At 62.3% G+C, this 24511-nt stretch overlaps 1 protein-coding gene across 5 annotated transcripts; it reads left to right on the plus strand.

The window, feature by feature from the left end:
• The first annotated feature begins 836 nt into the window (after positions 1–836).
• On the plus strand, positions 837–24217 carry TONSL (tonsoku like, DNA repair protein). Of its 5 annotated transcripts, none has more exons than XM_090040844.1 (26): positions 837–2146; positions 2516–2611; positions 3115–3257; positions 3362–3545; positions 3936–4065; positions 5761–5932; positions 6197–6311; positions 6689–6834; positions 7401–7529; positions 7863–7988; positions 8439–8616; positions 8789–8853; positions 9036–9125; positions 10078–10150; positions 10230–10393; positions 10479–10602; positions 11439–12256; positions 12425–12513; positions 15521–15677; positions 15944–16022; positions 16305–16606; positions 18958–19129; positions 19221–19393; positions 19938–20011; positions 20299–20432; positions 21406–24217. In XM_090040844.1, the coding sequence occupies exons 1-26, from the start codon at positions 2116–2118 to the stop codon at positions 21681–21683; spliced, it is 4242 nt and encodes a 1413-aa protein (XP_089896970.1). In that variant the 5' UTR covers positions 837–2115; the 3' UTR covers positions 21684–24217. The 5 variants fall into 5 exon arrangements, with proteins under 5 accessions (XP_089896970.1, XP_089896967.1, XP_089896968.1 ...); XM_090040841.1 differs by having other exon boundaries at positions 7377–7529; positions 15524–15677; positions 21406–24216; XM_090040842.1 differs by having other exon boundaries at positions 7377–7529; positions 11439–12241; positions 21406–24216.
• Positions 24218–24511: the final 294 nt, after the last annotated feature.

Consider the following 24511-nt stretch of genomic DNA (forward strand, 5'->3'; position numbering starts at 1 on the left):
AAAGTGTGTGCGTGCGCGTTATAAATGCAAAACACACCCAAAAAAAGATTTATGTCAAAAGAAAGATTTGCAAAATAAACCCAAAAAACAACCCCCCCAAAAAAGATTTATGTTAAAAAGCCTTGCTTTGCACTCTTACTAGATACCAGTCACCAAATCGGCATCCACGGATGTGGCTGGTTAACCATCAACTATGGGCCAAGAAAATCTTTGTCAGTGCACCTGGATCTGTTGCACTCTGCCAGTGTCCCCCACCCACAGCTAGTGGCTTCAAGGTGCTGTGGGACCTGGCAGCTGGGAGGGAAACACAGGAAGCTGGTGTAACTAAAATGGACAAAGCCTTATAAGGTGGAAGGATTTTTGGAGGGAGAGGCAGGCACAACCGAGGCATCCGAGTCAGCAACGGAGGGAGCAAAGACCAGAGCACAGGGCATGAGTGACGAACCCGGGGCAACGAGGAAGCTCCAGCCAGCACTCACTGCCCTGTGGAGGCAGCGAAGGAGCCTGTGGATGCTGCCCAGAAGCTCTGCTTGGAGCCACACAGGTCACCCCGGTGCCCCCGGCTCGCACTGCCTTGCTCTGGAGACCTTGGCTGGAGCCCAGGTGGGGTGACAGGAGGTCCTGCAAGGTGCAGGGAGAAGTGCAGCCGGACCCTCACCCAGCTTTCAACTAGGGGCACCGGGGATGGAGACAGAAGCCCAGCAGCAGCCGCAGGTAAAGAGCCAGAGGACACGGGGTAAAGCCCAGCGAGGGGAGAAATGTCAGCGTGGTCTCAGGAAGCAGACAGGACAGCGAGTCCCCAAAGTGCTGCTACACCAAGAAGCTGTGGGAGACAAAGTTGCACTTAGAAACCGAATTTTTAACCTGGTGTTTTATGAATTGACAACACTCGGTTGACAAATAGCAGAAAGGCTTGTTTTAACAACTGCCAATGAACTACAAAACTAAATGACAGAAAAAGATACAAAGCAAGTCGTCAGCCCTCGTATGATCGCAGCCGCACAGAGATCTTTAGCCCATGCAGGCAAGGAGCAGGTCTTGTAGGATCCTGCACTTGCACCTGGGAGCAGGACACCGCACCCCCCTTGCTGGCAGTTGTCTTGCTTTATACCGCTTCTTCACAGCCTATTTTTCGCGATGGGCTGAAGGTCAAGGTCTGGACAAAGGCGACAGTGTCACTGTCCTTTGGTAAACAGCAGCCTGTGGGATCCTTCGGGTGGTTGCGGGTGAACCCAACATGCACAAAACCCCTCGACCGCTCCGGAGGTTTATCATTTGCTGAACTACAGCGTGGCTTGATGGCTCCAGCCCAGCACCCCGCAGCGGGGCATGCCGACTCGATTTGCCGCAGTAGGACTCGATTACTTGAATGGAGCCCCTTAGACCAGGCGCTGGAAGGCGCCGCAGAGGTCACTGTTATCACAAGTGGATCAGCAAGGAGGGGATGCCTCGGAGCGGTCGGGCACGGGCAGCAGAGCGGGAGCCGGGCGAGCGGTCGTGCTGCTTCGGGCGGTCCCAGGAGCGAGGGGACGTTGTTGTCATCCAGTCGTTGAGTCACTGCAGGAAAGCTCTCGGCGGGCGAGCCCCTGGGCGCGGCTGCCCTGTCAGGCCCGGGGGGTCTGCGGGCCCGGGGCGTCGGGGCTCTCAATCGGGCAGGACGAGAAACAAGGGCCGGGTCGCGGCGAACAGGAGAAACGCGACCGGGATCCTCGAGGGCGCCACCAGACCTCGCGGGGCAGCATGGCGCACGACTTCAGTGTTCCATCCGCTTCCGGCAGCGCCGCACAGCATGCCGGGACACTTCCGGCCGCCGCTAGAGGGCAAGGAGAAAGGGCGGTAGCGGCGGGGTTGAGTGGCCTATGAGGGTGCTGGCCGGGCAGATGCGCGGCATGCCGGGACTCGTAGTCCTGCAGCCGGAATCTCCCCCGGCCAATGAGGACGGCCGATCTTCCCTCCCTTCTCGATTGCGATTGGCCTGGCGGGGTTTGAGTGGCGGCGGCGCTCGCCTATGAGAATGCGGCGCTGCCCCGCGCGCGACCAATGGACGGGGGGCGAGGGCTGCCCCGGAGGCAGCGCGGGAGAGCTTAGAGCGGCGGCGGCGGCGGCGGCGGCGGCATGAGCGGCGAACGGGAGCGGGAGATACGGCGTGAGCGCCCGGGCCCGGCGGGGGGGGCTAGGCGGGGGGCGGGACGACACTGGGGGCGGGGTTCAGGCAAGGAGAGGGGTGCCGGTAAGGGGGCGGGGCCTGGACACTAAGGCACGGGGAGGGATGTAAGGGGGCGGGGCCTTGGAGAAAGGGGCGGAGTCTGGGCACCAAGAGGGGGCTCAGGCAAGGGGAGGGGCTCAAGGGGGCGGGGCCTGGCCAAAGGGGGTGTGGTCGACACCAAGAGGGGCTCAGGCGAGGGGAGGGGCGGGGCCTAGAAAAGGGGCCCAGGGGTGCAGGGCAAGGCAGAGCAGGGGTCAGTGAGTCCTGGTGCCCCCCCCCCCCGGCGCTGACCCCCTGCTGTGTCCCCAGAGCTGCAGAAGGCACAGGCACGGGCGCGGCATGGGGGGCCCCCCCAGGAGGAAGCCGCCATCTGCAACCAGCTGGGGGATGCGCTGGCCCGGCATGGTGAGCGTGGGGGCGGGGGGCTCTGCTTGGTGCAGCTGGGGGCGCACGCGTACCGCGCTACCACCGCCGTGCACCAGAGCTGGCCGCAGCCAGGGCGCGCGGGGGGGATGGCTGGGTCTGAGCTGCCCCCGGGGCTGGGGAGGGAGCGGACGAGCCTGGGGGGGCACCAGCAGGGGAAGGGCCCCCTGGGGGCGAGGGGCCGAGCTCGTGTGACCGGTAGGTCCGACTCGCGCAGCCGCAGGGAGCGCGGGGGCCGCGTCTAGTTCGACCCCGGCCTGCGGCCGCAGCAGCCCCACGCGCGCCGTCGTAGCTGGGAGCGCCGCGTGGCAGCACAAATGGCGGAGCGGCCCGACCCTTGCTGCTCTGCCCCGTCAAATGCAGGATCCCCTCCCCATGCCCTCACCTGGCTCCAGGGCCTGACGGAGAGGGGCCGTCGGCTCCAGCGTCACTGTGAGCTTCCCCGCTGGGGCTTCCCCCTGTTCACCTCCCCTTGCTGCTGGCAGGGCGGTACCGCGAGGCGCTGGAGGAGCACCGGCAGGAGCTGCGCCTGCTGGAGAGCGTGGGAGACGTGCTGGGCTGCGCTGTGGCTCACCGGAAGATCGGGGAGCGCCTGGCTGAGCTGGAGAGCTACGATGCGGCGCTCAAGGTGGGCCAGGTGGCGTGGGGGCCGGTGGCTCGGGTGGTTGCTCAGCGGGGGGGAGCTGGTCGCGGGTCCCGAGGGCTGCGCTGACTCCCGGCCTGTCCCCGCAGCATCAGCGCCAGCACCTGGACCTGGCCCGCTCCCTCTCAGACCACGCCGAGCAGCAGAGAGCCTGGGCCACCATTGGCCGCACCTACATGTTCATCGCCGACAGCAGCCAGTCGGGCGAGGCGCTGCGGGAGGCTGAGCAGGCCTTCACGAGGAGCCTGGCCATCGTGGACGAGAAGCTGGATGGTGAGGGTCCCACGGGCTGCTCCACTGGCCCGTGCCACCCTGCGTCCCGCCCAGGGCCTCGATGCCTGGGGCTGCCCGGCCAGCCCTATGCCCAGGATAGCAGCTCACGCAGCAGCTGGGGGATGGTGCCCAGGCCCTGCCCTGAGTGACAGCAAGGGCTCATGGGATACACGGGCCTGGTCAGCTTGTGGGGTCCGTGCTGGGGCAAGATCGGGACCATTCCACTGCCTTCCCTGGCCCTTCCCCAGGCAGAACCACACTGCGGGACGTGGTCGTCCAGCCTGTCCCCATCCCACTGTCCTGGCCCTGGTGCCCTGGCTCTGCCCAGGCGCCCCGCGTGCCCCTCCCCACCAGGTAACACCATAACAGGCCAGTTCGTGTGTGTCGTAGGGGAGGTGCCGCTGCGGGAGCGGAGCGAGATGCGGGCACGGCTCTATCTCAACCTGGGGCTGGTCTACGACAGCTTGAAGGACCAGGGCCAGTGCAGCCGGTATATAAGGAAGAGCATCTTCATCTCAGAGTAAGAACCAAGCACCTTCCTGGGGCTTGTGGCAGCTTTCCCCCGTCCTCTCCGCCTGGGGTCTGGCTCCGTTCCCGGGGGTGTGTGAGCCGGATGGAGCAGGGAGCCCCTTGCTGTGGGTGCTGCAGTCTAATCTTGGTGCTGCTGTCCCCAGCCGGCTACCGCAGGAGTTGCCTTGGCCCTGCTACAAGTACAAGTGAAAGCTGGGGCGAAACCAGCTTTAGAGCTGTTGCACACTTTCAGGCACTCGCTTGGTAGCTGCCTGGCTCTGTTTATAGCAGAAGCAGCGTTTTTACCCTGCAATCGTTGCACTGCACCTGTGACTGGTTTATGTTTATTGCACAATTCACCAGTTAAATGCGTGATAAATATAACATGTACCAGGGGCCCAAGTCCTGTGCTGCTGCTGCCTGCCCACCTGGCTGCTGAGGCGCTGAAGGAGGGGGCTGGTAGCTGTGGCTTGGGGGTGGAGGGTGGTGGCTGTGGGGTGTGCATGTGAATGTGGGGAGTTGTGCCCGTGCACCCGGGGCAGCTGCATGCAGTATTGGGCTCCACATTTTAAAAAGGCCGTGAAGAAGTGAGAGGGGCCAGAGGTGGCAACCAAAATGAACAAGGGCTTGGAAGGGAAGTTACACAAGGAGAGGCTGGAGGAGCCGGGCAGATTTAGCTTATAGAAAAAGCATTTAAGAGGGGCCATGACAGCAGCCTGCAAACACCTGATGAGGGGAAGCTCCTTTTCTGGCCGCCCATTTGTCTCTTGCTGCAGAGAGGAGGACACAGAGCCATGGCTTGAAGTTGCAGCAAAATCAGTTTAGATTGGAGATCAGAAAACACTTCTCAGTGAAAGCAGGGGCCATGTGAGAGACGCCTAGGAAGGGGGGGACTCTGCATCAGTGGAGGTGTCAAGGAGAGGCTTGGACAGGCACTGTTGGGGCATAATCTAGACGCAGCGATGCCCGTGCTCTGCTGTAGGGATTTCTTTGTGGCTGCTTCTAGACCGTCTCACTTCTCCACAGCTTTTTTAAAACATGAAGCCCAAAAGTGCATGCGATACTCTGGTTGCCTCTCCCACCTTCCTGCTCCATGTGTCAGGGGGGTTTTAAGCCTCCCCCAGAGGTGCAGGGTGCTGCAGCCCAGGCTGGGGATGGGGCTGGGCTGTGCCAATGCTCCTGCTGGCACCAACCCCGCAGGGTCCTGGCTGGAGGGTCTTGCCCTGCGCTCGGGGTCAGCCCCATGCTGCACTGGTGCAGGAAGGGATTTCCCCCCTGCTCAGACTGGTCCGCACTAGGAGGTTTTGCTTTTCTCGGCTTGGGCTCTCTTCAGCACCCATCACCGCCCTGGCAGCAGCAGGGCATTTGCGGCCGCAGCCCCGCTGTATCCCGAGAGCAGGGGCGGGGGTGATGCCTGGGGCTGTTTCAGGGCAGCTGTCGTGTGGCTCTGAGGTCACACGCGAGGGTTTGTCTGGGCTGTCAGAGTTTGTCCGATCCTGCCTCGGGGAAGGGTTGGACTGGATGTGACCCCGCAGCTCTGGGACTGAGTGTTTCACACTGGCTCTGAGGCTTAGCTCTTGCACTGAGGTTGGTGACCAGGATCCTGCAGTGGAGAGCTGGGGGCACTGGGGGTGCCGTGGCAGGTAGGGGGCCCCCTTGGGGGCACCAGAGGCTGTTGTGAGCTCTGATCCTGGCCTCTTTGCAGGCAGAGCCGTCTCTTCGAGGACCTGTACCGCGCCTACTTCAACCTGGGCAACATCCACTTGCGTGAGGAGCAGCACTCCAAGGCCATGCGGTGCCTGGAGGGGGCACGGGAGTGTGCCCGCACCATGAAGGAAAAGGGCATGGAGAGCGAGTGCTGCGCCAGCATCGCCCAGGTGAGCCTGAGGCAGCGGGGCCCCCGGCCTCTCCCCACTGGGGGACCTCTCTTCAACCCCTGGAGCTGGCACCAGCCCTCAAAGCAGGGGGCTTTGCCCTGCTGTCTCCCCTGACTCAGGGCTGAGTGGGGGGGGCTTGTCCCTTCTCTTCCTGTGGTCAGGCAGCCAGGGGCCCTCACCAGAGCAGGGCAGGATACTAGGAAGCTATTGTTACCCCCCTTCCCAACCTCAGTCCCCACTGACAAGCCCTCTGGTGCCTTGCAGGTGCTCCTCAGCCTGGGGGACTTTGTGGCAGCCAAACGCTCGCTGAGGAAGGCCCACCAGCTGGGCTCGCAACAGCCCCAGCAGCAGGAGAGCATCCTCCGGAGCCTGCGCTACGGTGAGTTGAGGGTGGCTGTCAACCCCTTTGCTACAGGGGTCAAAGCAAGTTGGGGCTCTAGTCGCAGGGCTCAGTCTTGTCCCCTGCATCGAGCAGGCTGGCCCGCCTGCTCCCCCAGCTAGGGGAGGTGCCTGAGGAGCAGCACAGTCCCTCCTTGGCCCCCAGCAGTGCCCAAAGGCTGCAGCCAGGCTGGGGCGATGCCCAGTGGGTCCCTGGGTAACACACTGGACACGTGAGGTCTGGTCCTGTGCAGGGGGTTAGCAAACCCGAGTACCCTGAGTCTCTGCAGAGCAACAGGAGGGGTCTGGGGGGCCTGGGCAGGGCTTGGCTGCAACCCGAGCCCCCAGCTCTGCTCTGATGCTGCTGGCCTCTGGCAGCCACGAAGGCCAGCCGCCTGCAGGAGGCCCTGGAAGAGGCAGCAACGAGCGACCCACAGGCAGCTCTGGGCCTGTGCGAGCAGCTGGGTGACCTGTTTTCTAAGCATGGGGACTATCGGCGTGCCGTGGAGGCCTACGAGAGGCAGGTGAGTCAGGAGCTGGTGCCTGGTGCCTCTGAGTGCAGGCAGGGCAGGGGCCCGTGGGCCACAGGCTGTGTTGGCAGGTATCGTGTGGGCAAGTGCTGCCCTCCCTTCCCCCAGGGCTCTGTGTTGCGTGGAGGAAAGGGGTATCGGTGGCTCTGGGGCAGGAAGCAGGGGGCATGGCCTCCACATCAGCTGTGCCTGGACCTCAGTGCTGGAGGCTGCAGGGAGAGAGGAGCAGGGGAAAACCCTGCTCGGACCCAGTCACTGTCCCTCCAGCTCTGCTCTCTGCCCCGTGGGACACAACTGGGCAGGACAGACCTGGGGTCTGCCCCAGCCACGAGCGGCCTCTGCCGCGAACCAAGCGGACATCAAATAGTCTGTTCTATGTTCTCTCCCCCAAGACCTCTGGGGTCTTCACCCCTGAGGCACTCGGGGAATGTGGGGAGGAGGTGATGGTGACTGAAGGGGTGAGCTGGCTTCAGGGAAAGCCGAGACTGGCCAGGGGCCTCCCTGCAGCCCGTGTGTGCTGTTGCCGGTCTCTGCAGCTCCAATACGCTAAGTCCCTGCAGAGGCCGGAGCAGGAGCTGGCCGTGATCCACGTCTCGCTGGCTGCCACCTTCTGGGACCTGAAGGAGCACGTGCAAGCCATGCGGCACTATGAGGCCGAGCTGGCGCTACGTCAGGGCGTCCCACTGGAGGTGAGATGGGGTGTCCAGGCTCGGGCTCAGCTGTGGCCAGATCATGGTCAGAGCTGCTCTGGGGAGGGCGGTTCAGGGGCCTTTCCTGGCTCCCCTGAGCATGCAGGTCCCCATTGCCAGGCTCTGCTCTGGGGTGAGTTTGGGGAGCAGGAGGTAGACATCGGGGTTGGAGGCAGGAAGAAGCCCCAGCAAGCCAGGGGCCTGCACCTTTCCCAGCGTCCCCTGAGCCCCTGCCCCTCTGGGGAACTGAATGAACCTGGACCTGGGGTGGGAAGGGAGGGAACCCCACCCCATTGCCTCGCCCAGGGGCCTCACCCACCCTTTGCATCCCAGGAAGGGAAGACGTGGCTGAACATCGCCCTGGCCAAGGAGGAGGCTGGGGAGGCCTGCCCGGCACTGGAGTCCTGTCTCCGCAATGCGCTGGACTGTGCCGAGAGGGCCGGCGAGCCCCGGCTGCAGGTGAGGGAGGGGGGCAGGCATGTGGCTGGCACCAAGGTCCGAGCTGAGCCAGGGGCAGGCTGGGAAACTGGGCTGTACCCAAGGTCTTCCTCGGGGGGCTTCGAGCTGGAACCCAGGAGTCCTGACTCCATTGGCCCTCCGGAGAACTGATTGTGCCCTCGGCCCCCTCGCACACACGCCGGTGCCTAGTGTCCTGGCATGTGAGCAGCCACAGCCTGGCCACGGAGCTGCTGGTTTCCCATCACTGCAGGCTGGGATCTGCTGCTGTCTGGGGGTAGCTATGAGGCCTGGCAAGTGGCTGGGGTGGGGGGAAGTGTAGGGGGTTCCACATCAGAGCTGGGCCCTGGGATGGGGAAGAGGAGCAGGGAGCTCCAGGACGCCATGTCAGCCTGCGCCTGGGGGCTGGCCCTGAGGTCCCTTCCCATTGTGGTTCATCCCTTCTCCCTGCAGCGGCAAGTCCTGCAGCACCTGCTCGCGGTGCAGCAGAAGGAGGGCAGTGCCGAGGCTGCCAACACACTGGCCAGGCTGGAGGCCCTGGCTGGGGGCAGCACCGAGGAGGAGGAGGAGGAAGAGGAGCCGGAGAGCAGCGAGCCCCTGGAAGAGAGCGACCTGGAGCTGTCAGAGAGCGGTGAGTGATGGGCCCAGGCCGTACATGGTGCAGTGGGGTAAGGAGCACAGGTGGTGGAAGAGGACAAGGGGGTGATGCCATACGGAGCCCCCGCCCCAGTCCTGAGGGGTGCTGGGGCTGCCCTAGGTCCAACAGCAGCTGGTGCCTGCTGCTGATGGATCGTGTGTTCCAGATGGGGAGGAGGACGACCTGGATGGCTACAGCAAGAGCGTGCCCAGCCGCCGCAGGATCAACAAGGTGAGGGGGGCTGGGAGGCTGTCTCTCCTCTGTGGGTTGTGGTCCCCATGTCCCCAGCGTCACTGTCAGGAGAGGGGCTGGGGCTGGGGCTGGGGCTGGACACTGCAGGGTGGGGGCACCGGGCTGGCTCTGCCTCGGGGTCTCTGCCTGCCCTGGGGGCCTCACCTGCCCATGCCCTGCAGTGGAACCGGCGGAACGAACGTGGCGAGACCCCGCTGCACCGCGCCTGCATCGAGGGGGACCTGCGCCGTGCCCAGCTCCTCCTGGGGCAGGTAGGAGGCAGCGACAGGCATGGAGCCCTGTGGGCGCTCCCTCACCTGCAGCCACTTCTCAGGTCTCCCGTGATGCCCTGGGAGCCCCCGTTGGGATGGAGGTGGAGGGGCGATGGCATGCAGCTAGGCTTTCTTGTTATGCTTTGCTGCTGGGCTTCCCCCCCAGAAGTGGGCACATTTCATTAGGGATGAAGGTTTAGCATGGCTGCTGTATGAGGCTGGAAGGGAATTCTAGCCCCCCCACTTTCTGCTCCATGTGTCAGGGGTTTAAGCTTCCCCCAGAGGCGCTGGGTGTTAGGGATGGGGCTGGGTTGTGCCAATGCTCCTGCTGGCACCAACCCCCCAGGGTCCTGGCTGGAGGGTCTTGGCCCCACGCTCAGGCTCAGCCCCACGCTCACTGGGGGGCAGGATGGGATTTCCCCCCTGCTCAGACTGGTCACACTGCGGGGTTTTGCCTTCCTCTGCAGCGGGGGTGAGGCCTGGGCCTGGGCCTGGGCTCTCTGCACCATCCACAACCGCCCTGGCAGCAGCAGGACGTTGGTGGCCACGGCCCCCCTGTATCCTGGGAGCAGGGGCAGGGGCGATGCCTGGGGCTGTGTCAAGGGCAATTATTGTATGGTGTGGCTCTGAGGTCGGGCATGGGTTTGTATGGCGCATTTGGATGGGGCTGATCCTGCCTCCGGCAGGACTGGGACTGGATATGACCCTGGAGCTCCCTGTTAGCCGCGTGGCTCTATGAATCTTTGGAAGCACAGGAAGTTTTTTGGGATGGAAGCATAAAGGACTATGTTGCAGGGATTGGTGAGGGTCATGGGGGAGGAGTGGGGCTAATAGGATCAGACTGAGGAGATGGGGGTGGGGACAGGTCACATCTCTCCTCTCCCTGTCCATGGCTTTCTTGGTCCCAGCGTGACCCCGAGCCCTGCCCACGTCTCTTCCTTCTCGGCCCCAGGGTCACCCTCTGAACCCACGGGATTACTGCGGCTGGACCCCGCTGCACGAGGCCTGCAACCACGGGCACGTGGGTGAGTGCTAGGTGCGGAGAGGGGCAAGGGACACCCCTGTCTGGGACATCCAAGTCTGACTTCTGGCTTCCACCCCCAGAGATCGTCCGCCTGCTGCTGGAGCATGGGGCCGCCATCGATGACCCGGGGGGGCCGGGCTGCGAGGGCATCACCCCCCTGCATGATGCCCTCTGCTGTGGCCATTTCGACGTGGCCGAGCTGCTGATCCAGAGGGGAGCGTCAGTGGTGCTGAGGAATGCCAAGGTGAAGACAGCGGGCTCGGCAGGGGCCCATTGGGCTCTGTGGCCCCCCCTGTCTCTGACTGTTTGTGTCCCCGTCTTCCCTGAAGGGGCTGAACCCTCTGGACACCCTCAAGGACTGGATGAACCTGTACGGCCGGGACCTGGACCAGGAGACGTGGCTGAACTGCCATGCCATGGAGCGCCTGCTCAGGGACGCCATGGCCGGCCGAGGTGAGCGTGCCCTGCCTGGCACCCTGGGGGGTCCTGCCATGCCCCAGTCTCTGGAGTGCTCCCTGTGCTGAGCCTGAGGCAGGGGCAGTGAAGAGCAGCAGGAGGGCCCTTAACCTGGCGCTGCTTCCTTCCCCCTCCGCCCTCCGCCATCGTCCAGGGAAGAGCCTGCATAGTCCCTGTCAAGGGGCTTTTCTCTCTCCCTGGCAGTCTGGCTGTCTTCACCCTGGGACACAGAGAGAAGGTGCAGGGAAGGGCACGAGGGTGCTGAGCAGCTCGGAGGGGCTTCCCTAGGAGGAGGCTAACAAGGCGAGGCCTGGTTAGTCTAGAAAAGAGATGCTGGAGGGGGAGCAGGAGAAGGGTTTTATAGCACACTTGATAGGGATTCGTTCCTGTCTCTCACCAGACAGGAACAAGGGTCACACATGGACCAAGCAGGCAGTTCTTTTTTCCCCAGTGTGGTGTTAAAAGGGGACACGTGGACCCCAGAGGTAGTGGGAGCCGAGAGCTCAGCCAGGGCTTGGACACATGTTTGGAGGAAAGGGGCATTGGTGGGTCTGGGACAGGGGGTAAGGGGCACGGCCTCTGCATCAGCCCTGCCTGGACCTCCATGCTCGAGGCCGCAAGGAGAGCGGAACAGGGAAAACCTTGCTTAGCCCCAGTCACTCTCCCTGCAGCTCTGCTGTCTTCCCTGTGGGACACAGGGGACCGGGCAGGATGGATCTCGGGTCTGACCCAGTATGTGGCCGCTCTGATGTGCTTAACACACAGGAGCCCTGTTCTGGGGGGGCTCTGGAGGCTGTGGGCCCAGCTCAGCATCTCCCACATCTTCCTTCCAGCTGTGCAACACCCCCAGTCGTCCCAGGACAGTCAGCTCTTTGACCCAGAGCTCTCGGAGCCTTTGACTCCCTGCTCCTCTGCTCCTGCCACCCAGCCCCAGAGCGGGGGATCCTCCAAGCAGCCGCCCGCACCGCCCAGAGTCCCGAGTGAGCGTGGCGGGGACGAGTCAGAGCCCCGTGGGCCTCAGTGGAGCTGGCTGGAGCGCGGTGAGGAGCAGGACACCTGCATGACCCCACTGAGGCCGGTCAAGAAGAGGCAGCGGCTCCTGGCCCCGTGGGTGCTGGAGGGGGAGCAGACCCGGACTCCAGGATTCCTGGAGCAGGAGGAGCTGGAGCTGCGGGTGCCCGGGAGCAGGCAGGCTGAGTACCAAGCAGCCATCCGCAGCCTGGGCAGTGCCCAGTCCCTCCGTCCCCGGAGCCCGGAGCAGGGCCCACCTGAGCCCGCAGCCCGGCCGGCCCTCATCCCGGCTGACCAGTACGTGGGGGATGATTGGCTGGAGGATGACATGGGGACGAGCCGCGGGGGCCGCAAGCGGGGCCGCAGGGGCCTGGACGAGCTGCCCTCGGACTCGGGGGACTGTACGGGGCCCGAGAGCGACAGCGGGGGCCCCCGCCCACCTGCACCCCCCCGACCCAGGAGGGTCAGGCAGAGCCGCCTCACCTGCATCATGGAGAGGACCCTGCTGGGCCGCTCGCGTGGGGGCAGCACCCTGGGGGCTGCCCATCCTGCCACCCCCAGGCTGACGGACAGCGGTGGCAGAGCCAATGGCACGGGGGGCAGTGGAGAGAGCCCACCCCCACAGGTGAACGTCACACAGGTGAAGCATGGGGGACCGGCCTGGGCAGGGGGCCTGGCCAGGTGCAGGGCATCTGGGCTCTGTGTGGGTGGAAGGGGGCAGGTTGCCCCAGGGTGCTGGGAGGTCCCATCAACCTCCCCCTCCCCCTGGGTCTCCTATGGGTCTTAACACCTCTCTTCCCCTCGCCAGCCCCCACCACCACCACCACCACCACCACCCCCCATCCGTGTGCGGGTGTGTGTCCAGGATAATGTCTTCCTTATCCCTGTGCCCCACAGGTAAGAGCCAGGCTCAGCTCCTTCCCCCATCCAAGCAAGGATAGGGCCATGCCCTTCTCAGGGCCTGGGCTGAAGGTGTTGCATGGGGAGGGGGGAGACAGAGTCCTCTGTCCATCTCTGCCCAGGCCAGTGCCCTCGAAGGGGTCAGGGGCTTCCCTGTGCTCCCGGGACCTGCCACTGGCACTTGGAGGTGATGGCAGCCTGCAGGCTGGGGGCCTCAAGGGTGGTCTGCAGCCTGGAGTCTTGCCCTTGGAGGGCCCAGGGGGCACCTCAGGCACGTGGATCAGGGAATCAGCGGGTTGTTGAGAGAGGCTGCTCCAGGGACAGGAGATTTTACTGTGCTGCTGTCAGCCTCTTCAGCAGGCACCACGCGCTGCGATACCCAGACGTGCCCTAGCTGCCTTGCTGCCAAGTCCTGCTCCCAGTCCTGGTGACCAAACTGCAGGGTCTCGCTGGGACCGTTAGTTGCAGCCTGGTCGCCTGGCCGTCTCGCTGCCTGGTGCCCCTTTCCCCCAAACTGTTTTATCCCCTTTGTTCCTCAGTTACATTCCCTGCTGCCCTTGCAAAAGCCCCCAGGGCTCACCAAAAGCATCTGGGAATGTCTCCTAACTAAAAAGGGGCGCACACCCGATGGCAGGGAGGGGCCATCCCCAAGGAGGACTATACTGAGGTTGCTCGGGGCTGCAGGTGGGGTCAGGGAGGCCAAGGCGGAGGTGGGACTGGGACTGGGACGAGCTTCCCGGGTCAAGGACAACAGGAAGTCCTTTTTTAAATACACAGGGGGCAAAAAGAAGGTACCAGGTAACGTGGGGCCCCTGCAGGACACGCTAGGAAATCTGGTCGTCACTCCAGACAACAAATCTAACCTATTTAATGATTTCTTTGCCTCCATTTTGCTGAGCAGGGACCGGATCAGCCCCCCCACTGGGCTCCCTCAGGGCCCCGGGGAGACGCACCCAGGCCAAGGGTCAGGGAGGATCTAGTCAGGGATGTATTTAAATCAGCGGGTCCAGACAATCTCCACCCCCGAGCGCTGAGGGAATCGGCTGCGGCCATTGCAGGACCCCGGCACGGCTGTACGAGCACTCGTGGGGCTCTGGTGTGGGGCCGGAGGACTGGACGAGGCCAACGTGGTTCCCATCTTCAAAAAAGGGGAGGAAGGAGGACCCGGGGACTATAGGCCTGTCAGTCTTACCTCGGTCCTGGGCAAGCTTTTTGAGAGAGTTATCCTGGCACATGTCCCCGAGGGGCCGGGGGGAGATGATGCTCAGGGGCAACCAGCACGGGTTCATTAGCGGCAGGTCCTGTCAGACCAACCTGGCGGCCTCCTACGACCAGGTCACCAGATCACTAGCTGCAGGGGTAGCAGTGGACATCGTCTTCCTAGACTTGCGGAGGCCTTCGACACTGTCTCTCACCCCGTTCTCATTAAGAAACTGGGGGCTGTGGTGTGGACACCCCCACAGTCAGACGTGTCGCCGACTGGCTGGAGGGCCGCACCCAGAGAGCGGTGGTAGACGGGTCATGTTCGCCCCGGAGGGACGCGGGCAGTGGGGTCCCCCGGGGCTCGGTGCTCGGGCTCTCACTGTTCAACATCTTCATCAGCGACTTGGACGAGGGGGTAAAAAGCACCTGCTCAAATTTGGAGATGACACTAAGATGTGGGGGGACGTGGGGACACTGGACAGGAGGAATAGGCTGCAATCGGACCTAGACAGGTTACAGGGGTGGGCAGATGTGAATAGGATGGGATTCAACACTGACAAGTGCAAGGTGCTGCACCTGCAGAGGAACAATCGGCACCATACCTACAGGCTGGGGAACTCCCCTCTTGTCAGCACAGGTGGAAAAGGATCTTGGAGTCATCGCTGACTCCAAGATGAGCATGGGCCGGCAGTGTGGGGACGCGGTCAGGAAGGCCACCCGCACCTTGTCCTGCATCCACAGATGCATCTCGAGCAGGTCCAAAGAGGTGATCCTCCCCCTCTATGCGGCACCGGTCAGGCTGCAGCGGGAGTCCTGCGTCCAGTTCTGGGCGCCGCACTTCAGGAGGGACGTGGGCAGCATGGAGAGGGGCCGGAGGAGGCCACTCGCATGGTCGGGGGCAGCAGGGCAGGCCCTACGAGGAGAGGCTGCGGGACCTGAACCTGTTCAGCCTCCACAAGAGAAGGCTGAGGGGGATCTAATGGCCTGTTATAAGCTAGTCAGGGGGGACCAGCAGGCACTGGGGGGGTCCCTGTTCCCCCGAGCACTGCCAGGAGTGACCAGGAATAACGGTCACAAGCTGGCGGAGGGTAGGTTTAGGCTAGACATCAGGAGGCGACTTCACGGTCAGGGCGGCTAGGGTCTGGAACCAGCTTCCAAGGGAAGTGTTGCAGGCTCCTACCCCGGGGGCTTTAAGAGGAGGCTGGATGTACACCTTGCTGGGGTTGTTTGACTCTTTCCTGCCATGGCGGGGGGTTGGGCTCAATCTGCCTAGGTCCCTTCTGACCGGACCAACTATGAAACTGAAACTATGGCTGCTGCTGTTCAGAGGTGGTTTCCATCACTGAGTTTCCAGGTGGGGTGTTTTCCTAGATCCCCGGAAGCACAAATGCCCCCCGCCAGGAAGACCTTTCTCATCGTGTTTCCTCTCTTCCTGAGCATCCTCTTCCCACTGGCGTACAGCCTGGTGCCGTGGGGCTGGCAGGGAGCTCCAGAGGACACATCAAGTCCAAACCCTGCCTGAGCAGGATCAGCCCTGTCCAAACCATCCCAAATTACTTAAATGACTTGGTGGCTTTGGCCAGCTGAGTGGCCAGGCATCCCCTTGTGGGGGCAGACACCCACAGTTGTGTGTCCAAGAGAGGCTGAGTTGAGCTGTACCAGCCTCAAGGGACCGCAGTTGCCTCCCGGCTCCGGCCCTGCCCTGTGTCCCATGGGTGCTGGTGGTGGAGGGGCTGGCTTGGCTGTGGCGCCTGGGATCCGTGTGCGGTCCCCGCAGTGACTCTCCTCGTCCCCCTCCCAGCAGCAGCGAGAGCCGCCCGGTGTCGTGGCTGGCGGGGCAGGCGGCCGAGCGCTACTACCAGACATGCGGGCTGCTGCCGCGGCTCACCCTGAAGAAGGAGGGGGCTCTGCTGGCCCCCCAGGACCTCATCATGGATGTCCTGCAGAGCAACGAGGAGGTGAGGTGGTGCAAGGCAGCTCCGTGGTGTGGGCTGGGGCCTCCTGGGGCCAGGCCCTACCTGGGAGGTCGCCCAGGTTCGTTGGTGCCTCCTGCCATGAAGTTTGGGCCTCGCGTCATGGGGCCAAGGCCAGGGCAGCCAGACTCCTGGGTTCCTCTCCTTGCTCTGGCTGGGCTAGGTCTCCTCTCCCGTCTCTCGTCCCAGCCACCCTGTGCTGTGTGGATCCGGCTGCAGCTCGTGCACCAATGGTGTCTCCTGTCTTGCAGGTGTTTGCAGAGGTGCAATCCTGGGACCTTCCCCCTCTCCTGGACCGGTACCGGAAGGCCTGTCAGAGCCTGGATGTGGGTAAGAGTTGCAGCTGGGCCAGTCTGGGAGCTGTAGGAGGGCGAAGGTTTGCCTGGGAGACTCCAGAGCCTGCGGGGGGGGGCTGGGAGGCATAGTGGGCCCTTCCCGTGCCATGAACCCTGCTCAGTTTGCAATGGGCTGCAGCCTGGCAGTGTGAGGGGGACATGGGGCTCTAGGTACTGTTCTGGCCAACCCCTGGGGAGGTGGGTTGAAGGCCAGCAGCTAGCCGGCCCTGGCACCAGGCTCAGCAGAACCAGGCCTGATGCATCTCCCCCCCTGCAGGGGAGCACCCGCTGCTAGTGAAGGTCCTGGGGCAGCAGGAGCAGGGCCCCTCGCTGGATGCCTGCGGGTTTGCACTGCGCCAGACCCAGCTCACCCCACTGCTGCGCGCCCTCAAGCTGCAGACCCCGCTGCGGCAGCTGAGGCTCTCTGGGAATGTCTTGAATGATCGCGTGGCCGGTGAGCTGCTGGCCACACTGGGCACCCTGCCCCACCTGACCCTCCTCGACCTCTCGGACAACCAGCTGGGTGCCGAGGGGCTCCGCAGGCTGGTCCCGGAGCCGTCTGGACCCGTGGCCTTCCAGGTAGCGTGGGGGACCCTTCCATGGGCAGGGGAGGAGGAGGAGGCCGGGGATGGCGTTCAGCCTGCCTGTGAAGGCTTCTAGAGGGGTCTGTGGTCTGGAATGTCGCCCCTGGAGGGCCCAGGGGGAGCTCCCCTGTTTTTGCCACTGGTCAAGCCCCAGCTGCCTGAGCATGCAGGAGCCACATGCACCCTGCCCCTCTGGGAATCTCACGGGCACAGCAGGGCCCCGTGCCAGGAATGAGCTGGCTTTGCCCCAGGCCAGACCCAGCTTGTGCCACCATCCTATGGTAGTCACTATCCTTCTGTCATGGAACCTGCCCCCAGGGCCTGGCAGGGACATCCTCTACTTCCAGGGGTGCTGCAGGGAGCCTGGGGGAGCCCAGTACACCCCGCCTGCCGCACGTCCTGCCCCTGATGCGATGGGCTGCAGCTGGTGTTACCAGATTTGCCCATCACTTTGGGGTGCACTCATTTATTAGGGATACGTTTCTAGGGTCTTTGTAATTCTGTCAGTGTGCTGCTTGTGTTTCTATACCGAGCTATACCTCTCCCTTCTGCAAGTCTTCACTCCCTATGGAGCTATCTTGCAGGACTCAGTTTCAATGGGGCTGGTTCCTCCAGCCACCAAATCAGTCAAATACGCACACAGAGATTAACGTGACACTCCTGACCCGGCCGGGTTGATCAGCATGGACAGGCTGACCCCCACATATGCCAGGAATCAGTGCATTAAGGTAACAGTAAACTGCAGTCAGACACAAGCACACAGTTAAACCGAATACCTCTGAATCTGGCTGGGTGTCCAGATGACACCCCCATGGGCCAGCGTTCAGTTCATTAGGGCACATCTGAGCCAAACTGGGTCAATCGGCCTGTACAAGCTGATCCCCTTACGTGCCTCAAACTCAGCACGTCCCAATCTTTTGCCCTTACTGTCTTAGTAGTGGTTGCCTCTTGATGAACAGACCCCACAGCATTTTTGGGCTTCACTGGGATCTTTGGCTTAGGTAAAAGAAGCGTTACTGCAGAGCAAGTGGGAAAGGAAAGCAGAGAAGGAAAAATACACCCGTTTACCACCAATTTGACCATAAAAGTTATTTATTGCTAAGTATATGAAATGTCTGATGGTACTAGTAGTAATAGCCATGCAGGGAAAACAAACAAAACGATTATATTACCCTGGTTTCATTGGGTGTTTGGGGAAACCTAGCTCAAGCTTAACTAATACAATTCAGGTTCAGAAAGCTATGCCTAGAGAGAAAAAGAGGGAGCAAGAGCTGGATCTCACCAGTCCAATGCACTCGGGTTGTTTGCTGACAGGTAAAATTTTTAGCACGATCGTTGAAGGTTAAACAGACGACAGAAGAGAGGATCTGTTTCTCCCAGCTTCTCGAGAACAACAGTGGATGGTGCGAGGGAGATTTCTCTCTCTTGAAGCGCACTGGTTGCTGCTTTTGCAGCTTTCTTATACCCTTAGTCCAGCCTCTTCAAAGCATTCTTTTAATTGTGTAAATCAAGAGGGTCCAAAGCCATAACTGACAGGGAAAATCCTGTTATATAAACAGTTTAAATGAATTACCTTTTTCAGTGCCAAGGAGTTATCTGGTTTGGAACATCTCAAGAAACTGATTAACAACCGGGGAAAACGTGAAGTTTTAAGGAGTAACCAGACACCTAGGAACTAGCTTGAAATTACTGTGAATAGAAGATATACTGGATGGGATACTACATTGTTTCTTCTCAGATGGCTTTTAGCCATGCTTGCAGCATCGGGGTTTTGTATTTTACCTGTTGTGACTAAGCCTCAGCTTCTCATGACTCAGATGTTACTGTAGTCTTTTAACGGATTTAAGGGGATTATTGGAGTGTTCATAAACTTTGTGGGGACGGTTTCCGCCAGTCGTCCCGGGAAAAGTATGACCGCATTTGTGACCAGGGCTCCAACAGGCTGGATGCTGTGATGAACCCTTAACCATTGTTCAAATGTTGCCTGTACCCCCTCTGACCTGGCGACCGAGTTTTAGTCAGTTAAATTTAAATAGGCCTCCCAGACTGGTTTCAGGGAATGTATGGCCCGAGTTGCCTGTTAAACTTTTCTTCTGCTTAGTTCTGGTTAGATGAGGTGGGGGGAATAGAAAAAGTCCTTTGTAAGTCCAGCAAGCGGGGTGCCAGGCCTCCCTCAGGAACACAGAGCTGACAGGAGACAGTGGGCATGTGAGATGCAGGGTCTGGACAGGAGGCTTGTGATTGAAGGCTCCACTTAGGAAGGGTACCCTATAGCTCCCATCTGGAGGCCGGGTTGGCTGGCACAGGCTGCAGGGACCTCTCCCTTCTCCTTCCCTGTTGTTCCAGAGCCTGGAGGAGCTGGATCTCAGCCTGAACCCCCTGGGGAATGGCAGCACCCGGGCCCTGGCCTCGCTGGTCCAAGCCTGCCCGCTGCTGACCACTCTCAAGCTGCAGGGCTGTGGCTTCACAACAGTGTTCCTGCAGCACTACCGCTCCCTGCTGGCCACTGCCTTGAGCGGTGAGTGTCCTCACGGCAGGGGGTGGCTCAGGGCCTCTGCTGCAGGTGCCTGTGTAACCTGTCTCCGTCTCTCTGCTCCCTGCCCTGGCAGCCGTGCACTTAAAGACCCTCGTCATCTCCCACAACACCCTGGGCTCTGCCGGGCTGGAGCTGCTTCTCCAGAGCCTGCCCTGCACCACCCTCAGCCACCTGGACATCAGCTCCGTGGTCACCAAGCTGGAGGAGCAGCCTGTCGTGGGCCCTGTGGCCCAGTACCTGACGCAGGTGAGAGACCCAGGAGCAGCTCAGGTGGGGAGTGTCCTGCAGCAGCCCCTTGCACGCTTGCAGGCAGCACTGCTCCCGGGGCTGTGGGCTGTCCCTGCAGCTCTGAAGGGGACAAGGTCCCTCTGGCCACTCTGTGCAGTGTGGAAGGACATCCTGGCGCGCTGGAGCTTGAGCCGGCATCGGGGCCTGGGGAGGTGGTGATCTGTCAGGCTGGGGCTCCTGACTTTGTCTTGGGGGCTGAGCTGTGGCTTTTGGAGCCTGTTCCTTGGCCTCCCCTGAGAACAGCTGTGACACTGCCAGGGCCTAGCCACTGCTGGGCTGCTCTGGGCACAGCCCTGAAGACACCTGAGAGAGGCTGGGAGGACTAACGCGCGCCGGGCACGTTGGCAGCATTCAGTTGCTGCGGGAGCCTGCTGCCCACCCCGTGGGGTGCTGTGGGCTGTGCCCTGGAGGCTGTCTGGGCTGGGGGAGGAGCCGGGGCAGGACCTTGCTGGTTAGGAATCCCCCAATTTTCCTGCCTGACCGAGTCACCATCTCCTTCCAGGGTGGCTGCGTGCTGACACACCTGAGTCTCTCTGGGAACCACCTGGGCAATGAGGCGGTCGCAGAACTGGCCAGGTAACCAGCACCGCCCACGGCACGTGTCCCCATGAGGCGGGAGGCCAAGCATCTGCTTTGCTTAGGCTCCAAATTACCCAGCCGCCGGGCCCTGGGGGCGGTCAGGGTTGAGTTGCCCAACGACCCTCTGCCCCCCCACCCCTCCTGGAAGTGGCCACAGGAGCCTGAGGGGCTGCGGGGCACCAGCCCCTTCTCTTAGAGATGGAGGATGCTGGCTGACCCAGAGCGAGCCACTGTGGAGTGGGAGATGCACTGCAAGGCCTCACCTTGACCCCCTTTGGCTACAGGTGCCTCCCTCTTTGTCCAACTCTGATCTCGCTGGATTTGTCTGCAAACCCCAGCATCAGCATCGTGGGCCTGCGGACGCTGCTCTCGGCCACTGGAGAGAGGGACCAGGAGTTGCGCTACCTCAGCCTGGCAGGTGAGGAGGCCATCAGCAAAGGGGCCTGCTTCTGTCCTGGACAGGAGGAGAGTGGCAGTCTTGTAGGTCTGTGCTGGGCCTGGCGGGGGACCAATACCCTGGGACAGCACTTCAGGGTGGGGGCAGCAGTCGCTGCTCCGGCTTCTGTGGTCTGCAACTTCCTGTTTGTAGAAATCCCAGAGCCGTGCAGCTGGCGGGGAGCTGCAGGGTCACATCCAGTCCTAGCCCTGCCTGAGGCAGGATCAGCCCCGTCCAAACCCCCCAGACAAGCCCTGTGTGTGACCTGGAGCCACACAACACAGTCGTCGCCCCTGCCCCCGGGATACAGGGGGCCTGTGGCTGCCAACATCCTGCTGCTGTCAGGGGGGGTCATGGGCACTGCAGAGAGCCCAGGCCGAGGCTGTGGCCCCGCTGCAGAGGAAGGGGAAACCCTCCAGTCCGCACCAGTCTGAGCAGGAGGGAAATCTCTTCCTGCCCAGTGCAGCGTGGGGCTGAGCCTGAGTGTGGGGGAAGACTCTCCGTCCAGGACTCTGCGGGGTTGGTGCCAGCAGGAGCAGTGGCGTAGCCGAGCCCCATCCCCAGCCTGGGCTGCAGCACCCAGCACCTATTAGGGAGGCTTAAAGGCCCCCTGACACATGGAGCAGGAAGGGGGAGGGCAACCAGCAGAGCACAGAAGTTTGGGAAAGGCCCCTAGTAAAACACAGGCAGAGTCCTAGTTTAAATGTGGAGGCTAGAAATGACCCCTCTGTCTGCCTCCCTCGGGGATCCTGCAGTGCCTGAGAGGCTGGGCTGTGCCCACGGGCTGGATTATCCACACCAACCCTCGGGGTGTCACCTAACTCCCAGAAGAAGCACCACCCCAGGTCATGTCTTGGGGACAAAAGGGCTGGGGAGCTGCAGGGTGGGCTGGGCTGCAGGTGCTGGTCTCGGGCTCCTTGTAACGACGTGGCCTCTTCTTCCTTCCCGGCGGCAGGCTGTGGCGTGCGTGGCCCGCTGGACTGCACAACGTGGAGCCGGCTCTCAGCGGCCGTGCGCAATCTGCGGCTCTGCAGCCGGTTCCTGAGCCGAGGCGACCAGCAGGACATAGGCGAGCTGTGGCACAGTCCAGCTGCCACCTCGCTCCGCACGGTCACAAGGCACCACAAGCTCTTCTGCCAGAGCCTGTGGGGAGGGCCTGGCCCCCTTCGGGCCCCAGCCACAGAGCTTCGGAGCCACAGTGAAGTGCCCGCACGGACAAGCTCTGCCTCCTGAACCGCCGGCATCAGGTCTCCCTGGAACGGACATGCTCCAGGTTGTGGGATGGGGCCTGTGCCAGGCTGCAGGGAGGGATGTGCAGGCCAGGCTTGGACATCCCAGGCACGGTGGGGCCTTTTTAGCTTCCCCACGGCCAGCACCTCTCCCCTGCCTGAAGGAGACAGGAGCTGAGCCCTGTCTGCCCCGGGCCGGGGCTCCCTGCACCCTCGTGTGCTTGCGGGAATTGGTTGGACACTTGGCTGCATCCAGGGCCAACTGCTATGACACAAGGTGACAGAGACTGTTGCCCTGCCGTCACCCAAGGCAGGTGGCTCGGGCTGTGAGTGGTGCCTTTGTGGCTGCTGTGACAGCAACACTCCAGGCTCAGGCCCCTCACAGGGTGCCTGCAGTCCCCAGTTGGGAGTAAGTGTTGTAACTGGGTTGCAAAGGCAAAATGGGGCTGGGGGACAGCTGTGGCCAAAGCCTGAGCGAGACAGAGCCCACTCTGGCTGTAGCACCTGGCCCTATGGTGTCTTGATAAAGCACGAGTGCTTTATGGAGCTTGCTGGGGAAATGGAGCTGTGCCCCCACGTCACAGGCACTGCACTGCCTCGCCAGGCCCCGCTGCCCCCAGGCCTGGGCGCTGGAGGGAGACCAGAACACTGGGGCAGCAGCAGGAAGTGCAGGGAGCTTAAAACGTGCCCAGGCTGAGCTGTGCATAAATAAAAGGCAGCTTCGCTTGCGGCACTGGAAGTACCTCACTCCGCGTGGGTTGCTTTCGCCTGTCTGGGGTGGGTGCTGCATGCACGCAGGGGCTGTGGCTGCTGGAAGGCCTGGCGGGGGGCAGTTTGGCTCCACTCCTGGTCCCACAGGGTAGGAGCTATTTCCCTGTCTGAAGCCCCCTTTGCTGTGCTGCTGGTCCTGTTCTCTGCTCCTGCCTGAACAGCTTCATGGGCTCAGGGCCCTGCCCCAGGCCTGCCTCATTTCGCACACTACCTCATGCCTGGAGCGGCAGGGGAGGGATAAGGCCCTGCTGCCATGTTGATCAGGGATGTTGGTGGGTCCTGAGACTGCCTGGAGACCCTCTAGCCCAAGGGTGGACAACATACGGCCTGTGGACTGTATCTGGCTCGGCTGCCCCTGTGGTGCTCCACAGGGGGCTGAGCCTCACCCACTCCCACTGGGGCAGCCTGTCCCATGCTCCCGCTGGCACCTGCCCACACAGCATGAGCTGGGGTGGGGCTGTTCCCAGGGTGGTGCAGCTCTGCTCCCTTCGCCTCCAGCTGCACCGAGCCATGCCACTGGGGGTGGGCAGAGGAGGCTTCAGGAGGGCAGCTCAGGCCCAGCACACAAAGCTCCACCCCTCTGCGCCGGGGCCATGAGCACCTGCCTGTGGGCAGCTGGGACCTAGCGCTCCATCCGCTGGGCAGGAACCGCCCCCAACACCTGCCCCAGGGACTCCACCACGGGCCTGCACTGCCACCACTTGTATGGCGGCCTAGCTCCATGAAACTGGGGGGTTGGATTCCAGAGCCCTGGGGTCTCCGGGGCCCAGATGCTTGAGTTCTGCCTCCACTTCTCCCTGACATCACAGCCCTGCATGCAGCCCAGGGGGGACCCAGGTGCTATTTACAGCCCAGGTCCCGCCTGGGTGAAGGGGAGTGGGGGGTGGGACCCAGATGGCTGGGTTCTGCCTGCGCTCATGTTTCCCTTACCCCTTCCTCCTGCTGCCAGCTCTGGTTGAATCAGGAAGAAAGCTTTTCTTTGTGAGCCCTTTTCCTTGCAGTCTTTGCTTCCTAGTGGCTGCTGCACCCAGGACTTCAAAGCTGACTTTGCCCAGGGTGCTGCTGTTGATGCCTGTAAGGTCAACCAGGAGCTTGCCAACATCACCACTGACTTAGGAAGGAGAGCTGAGAGTCGTGTTCACAGGGCTGCTGCTGGTCCCATGACTGAGGGTGATATGCCTCCTGCAAACATGGCCCTCGGGGTTTCTGTCCACCCAGGCACTTGCCCAGAGGAGGGCTGCAGGCAGCCACCCAGGCTAGAGCGAGGAGGAATGCGTGGGCTGCCTCCATCACCTGCCAAAGCATGGGACACTGCTCAGCTTGTCAGGGAGAAAGCTCAGGCTGCTGGGGAACTTGCTCCGGCCACTGCTAAGGTTACCTGGGCCATTGCCAGGGCATATTAAAGCAAGTCTTTTAGGGGCCATTGGGGATTATTGTAACATTAGCCATGAGCTGTTCCTTTTTTCACCTGATGTGCCGTGTTATAACTCCTGCTGCAGAGGGATTCAAACTTTAGCAGCTGGAGGTGAGGGGAGCAGAACAGCCCAGTCAGCTGGGGCAGCAGCCAGTGCATGCAGCCTCCAGCAAGGTTACTCTGCTCCTTTTGCTTCCCGGTGCCAACGCGAGCCTGGCCAGCCCCAGCCACACTGGGAACAGCCCAACCAGAAGCTGCATGCTGGCCAGGGTGGGGCTCATGGGTGTGCGCAGGAGCACAGCACAGGCTGCCTTGGGCTGGGCTTGGCCCCAAGTGGAGCGCTAGGGGGGCAGCTGCCTACTAGGTGAGCTCTGCTGCACATGCCCCCTGCCTCCCTTCACCCCCAGCTGGCTCCCAGGCAGCCCACCCCCCTCCACAGGGCAGGGTATGCAGGGGGCAGGTCATGCCTGTCCCACTCCCAAACACTGCTCCCTGCCCGCACAAAGCCCCACAGAGTTTAGGTGTTGTTGGGGGGAGGGTGCTGACCCAGCCCGACAGCACATCAAAACCCTTTATGTGGCCCTCACACTCAAAAAATTGCCCATCCCTGCTCTAGCCCCACGTGCCAAAGCAGGCTTCGATCCAGT

Source organism: Crocodylus siamensis, chromosome 3 (genome assembly GCF_052110815.1).
Source record: "Crocodylus siamensis isolate JL-2025a chromosome 3, ASM5211081v1, whole genome shotgun sequence".
Classification (NCBI taxonomy): domain Eukaryota; kingdom Metazoa; phylum Chordata; order Crocodylia; family Crocodylidae; genus Crocodylus; species Crocodylus siamensis.

Coding starts and splice junctions, on each gene's coding strand:
- TONSL (XM_090040840.1), top strand. CDS start 2,116: ATGAGCGGCGAACGGGAGCGGGAGATACGGC. Junction 10,603..11,438: donor GGACGCCATGGCCGGCCGAG/GTGAGCGTGCCC, acceptor TCTTCCTTCCAG/CTGTGCAACACCCCCAGTCG. Junction 12,514..15,520: donor CTTATCCCTGTGCCCCACAG/GTAAGAGCCAGG, acceptor TCCCCCTCCCAG/CAGCAGCGAGAGCCGCCCGG.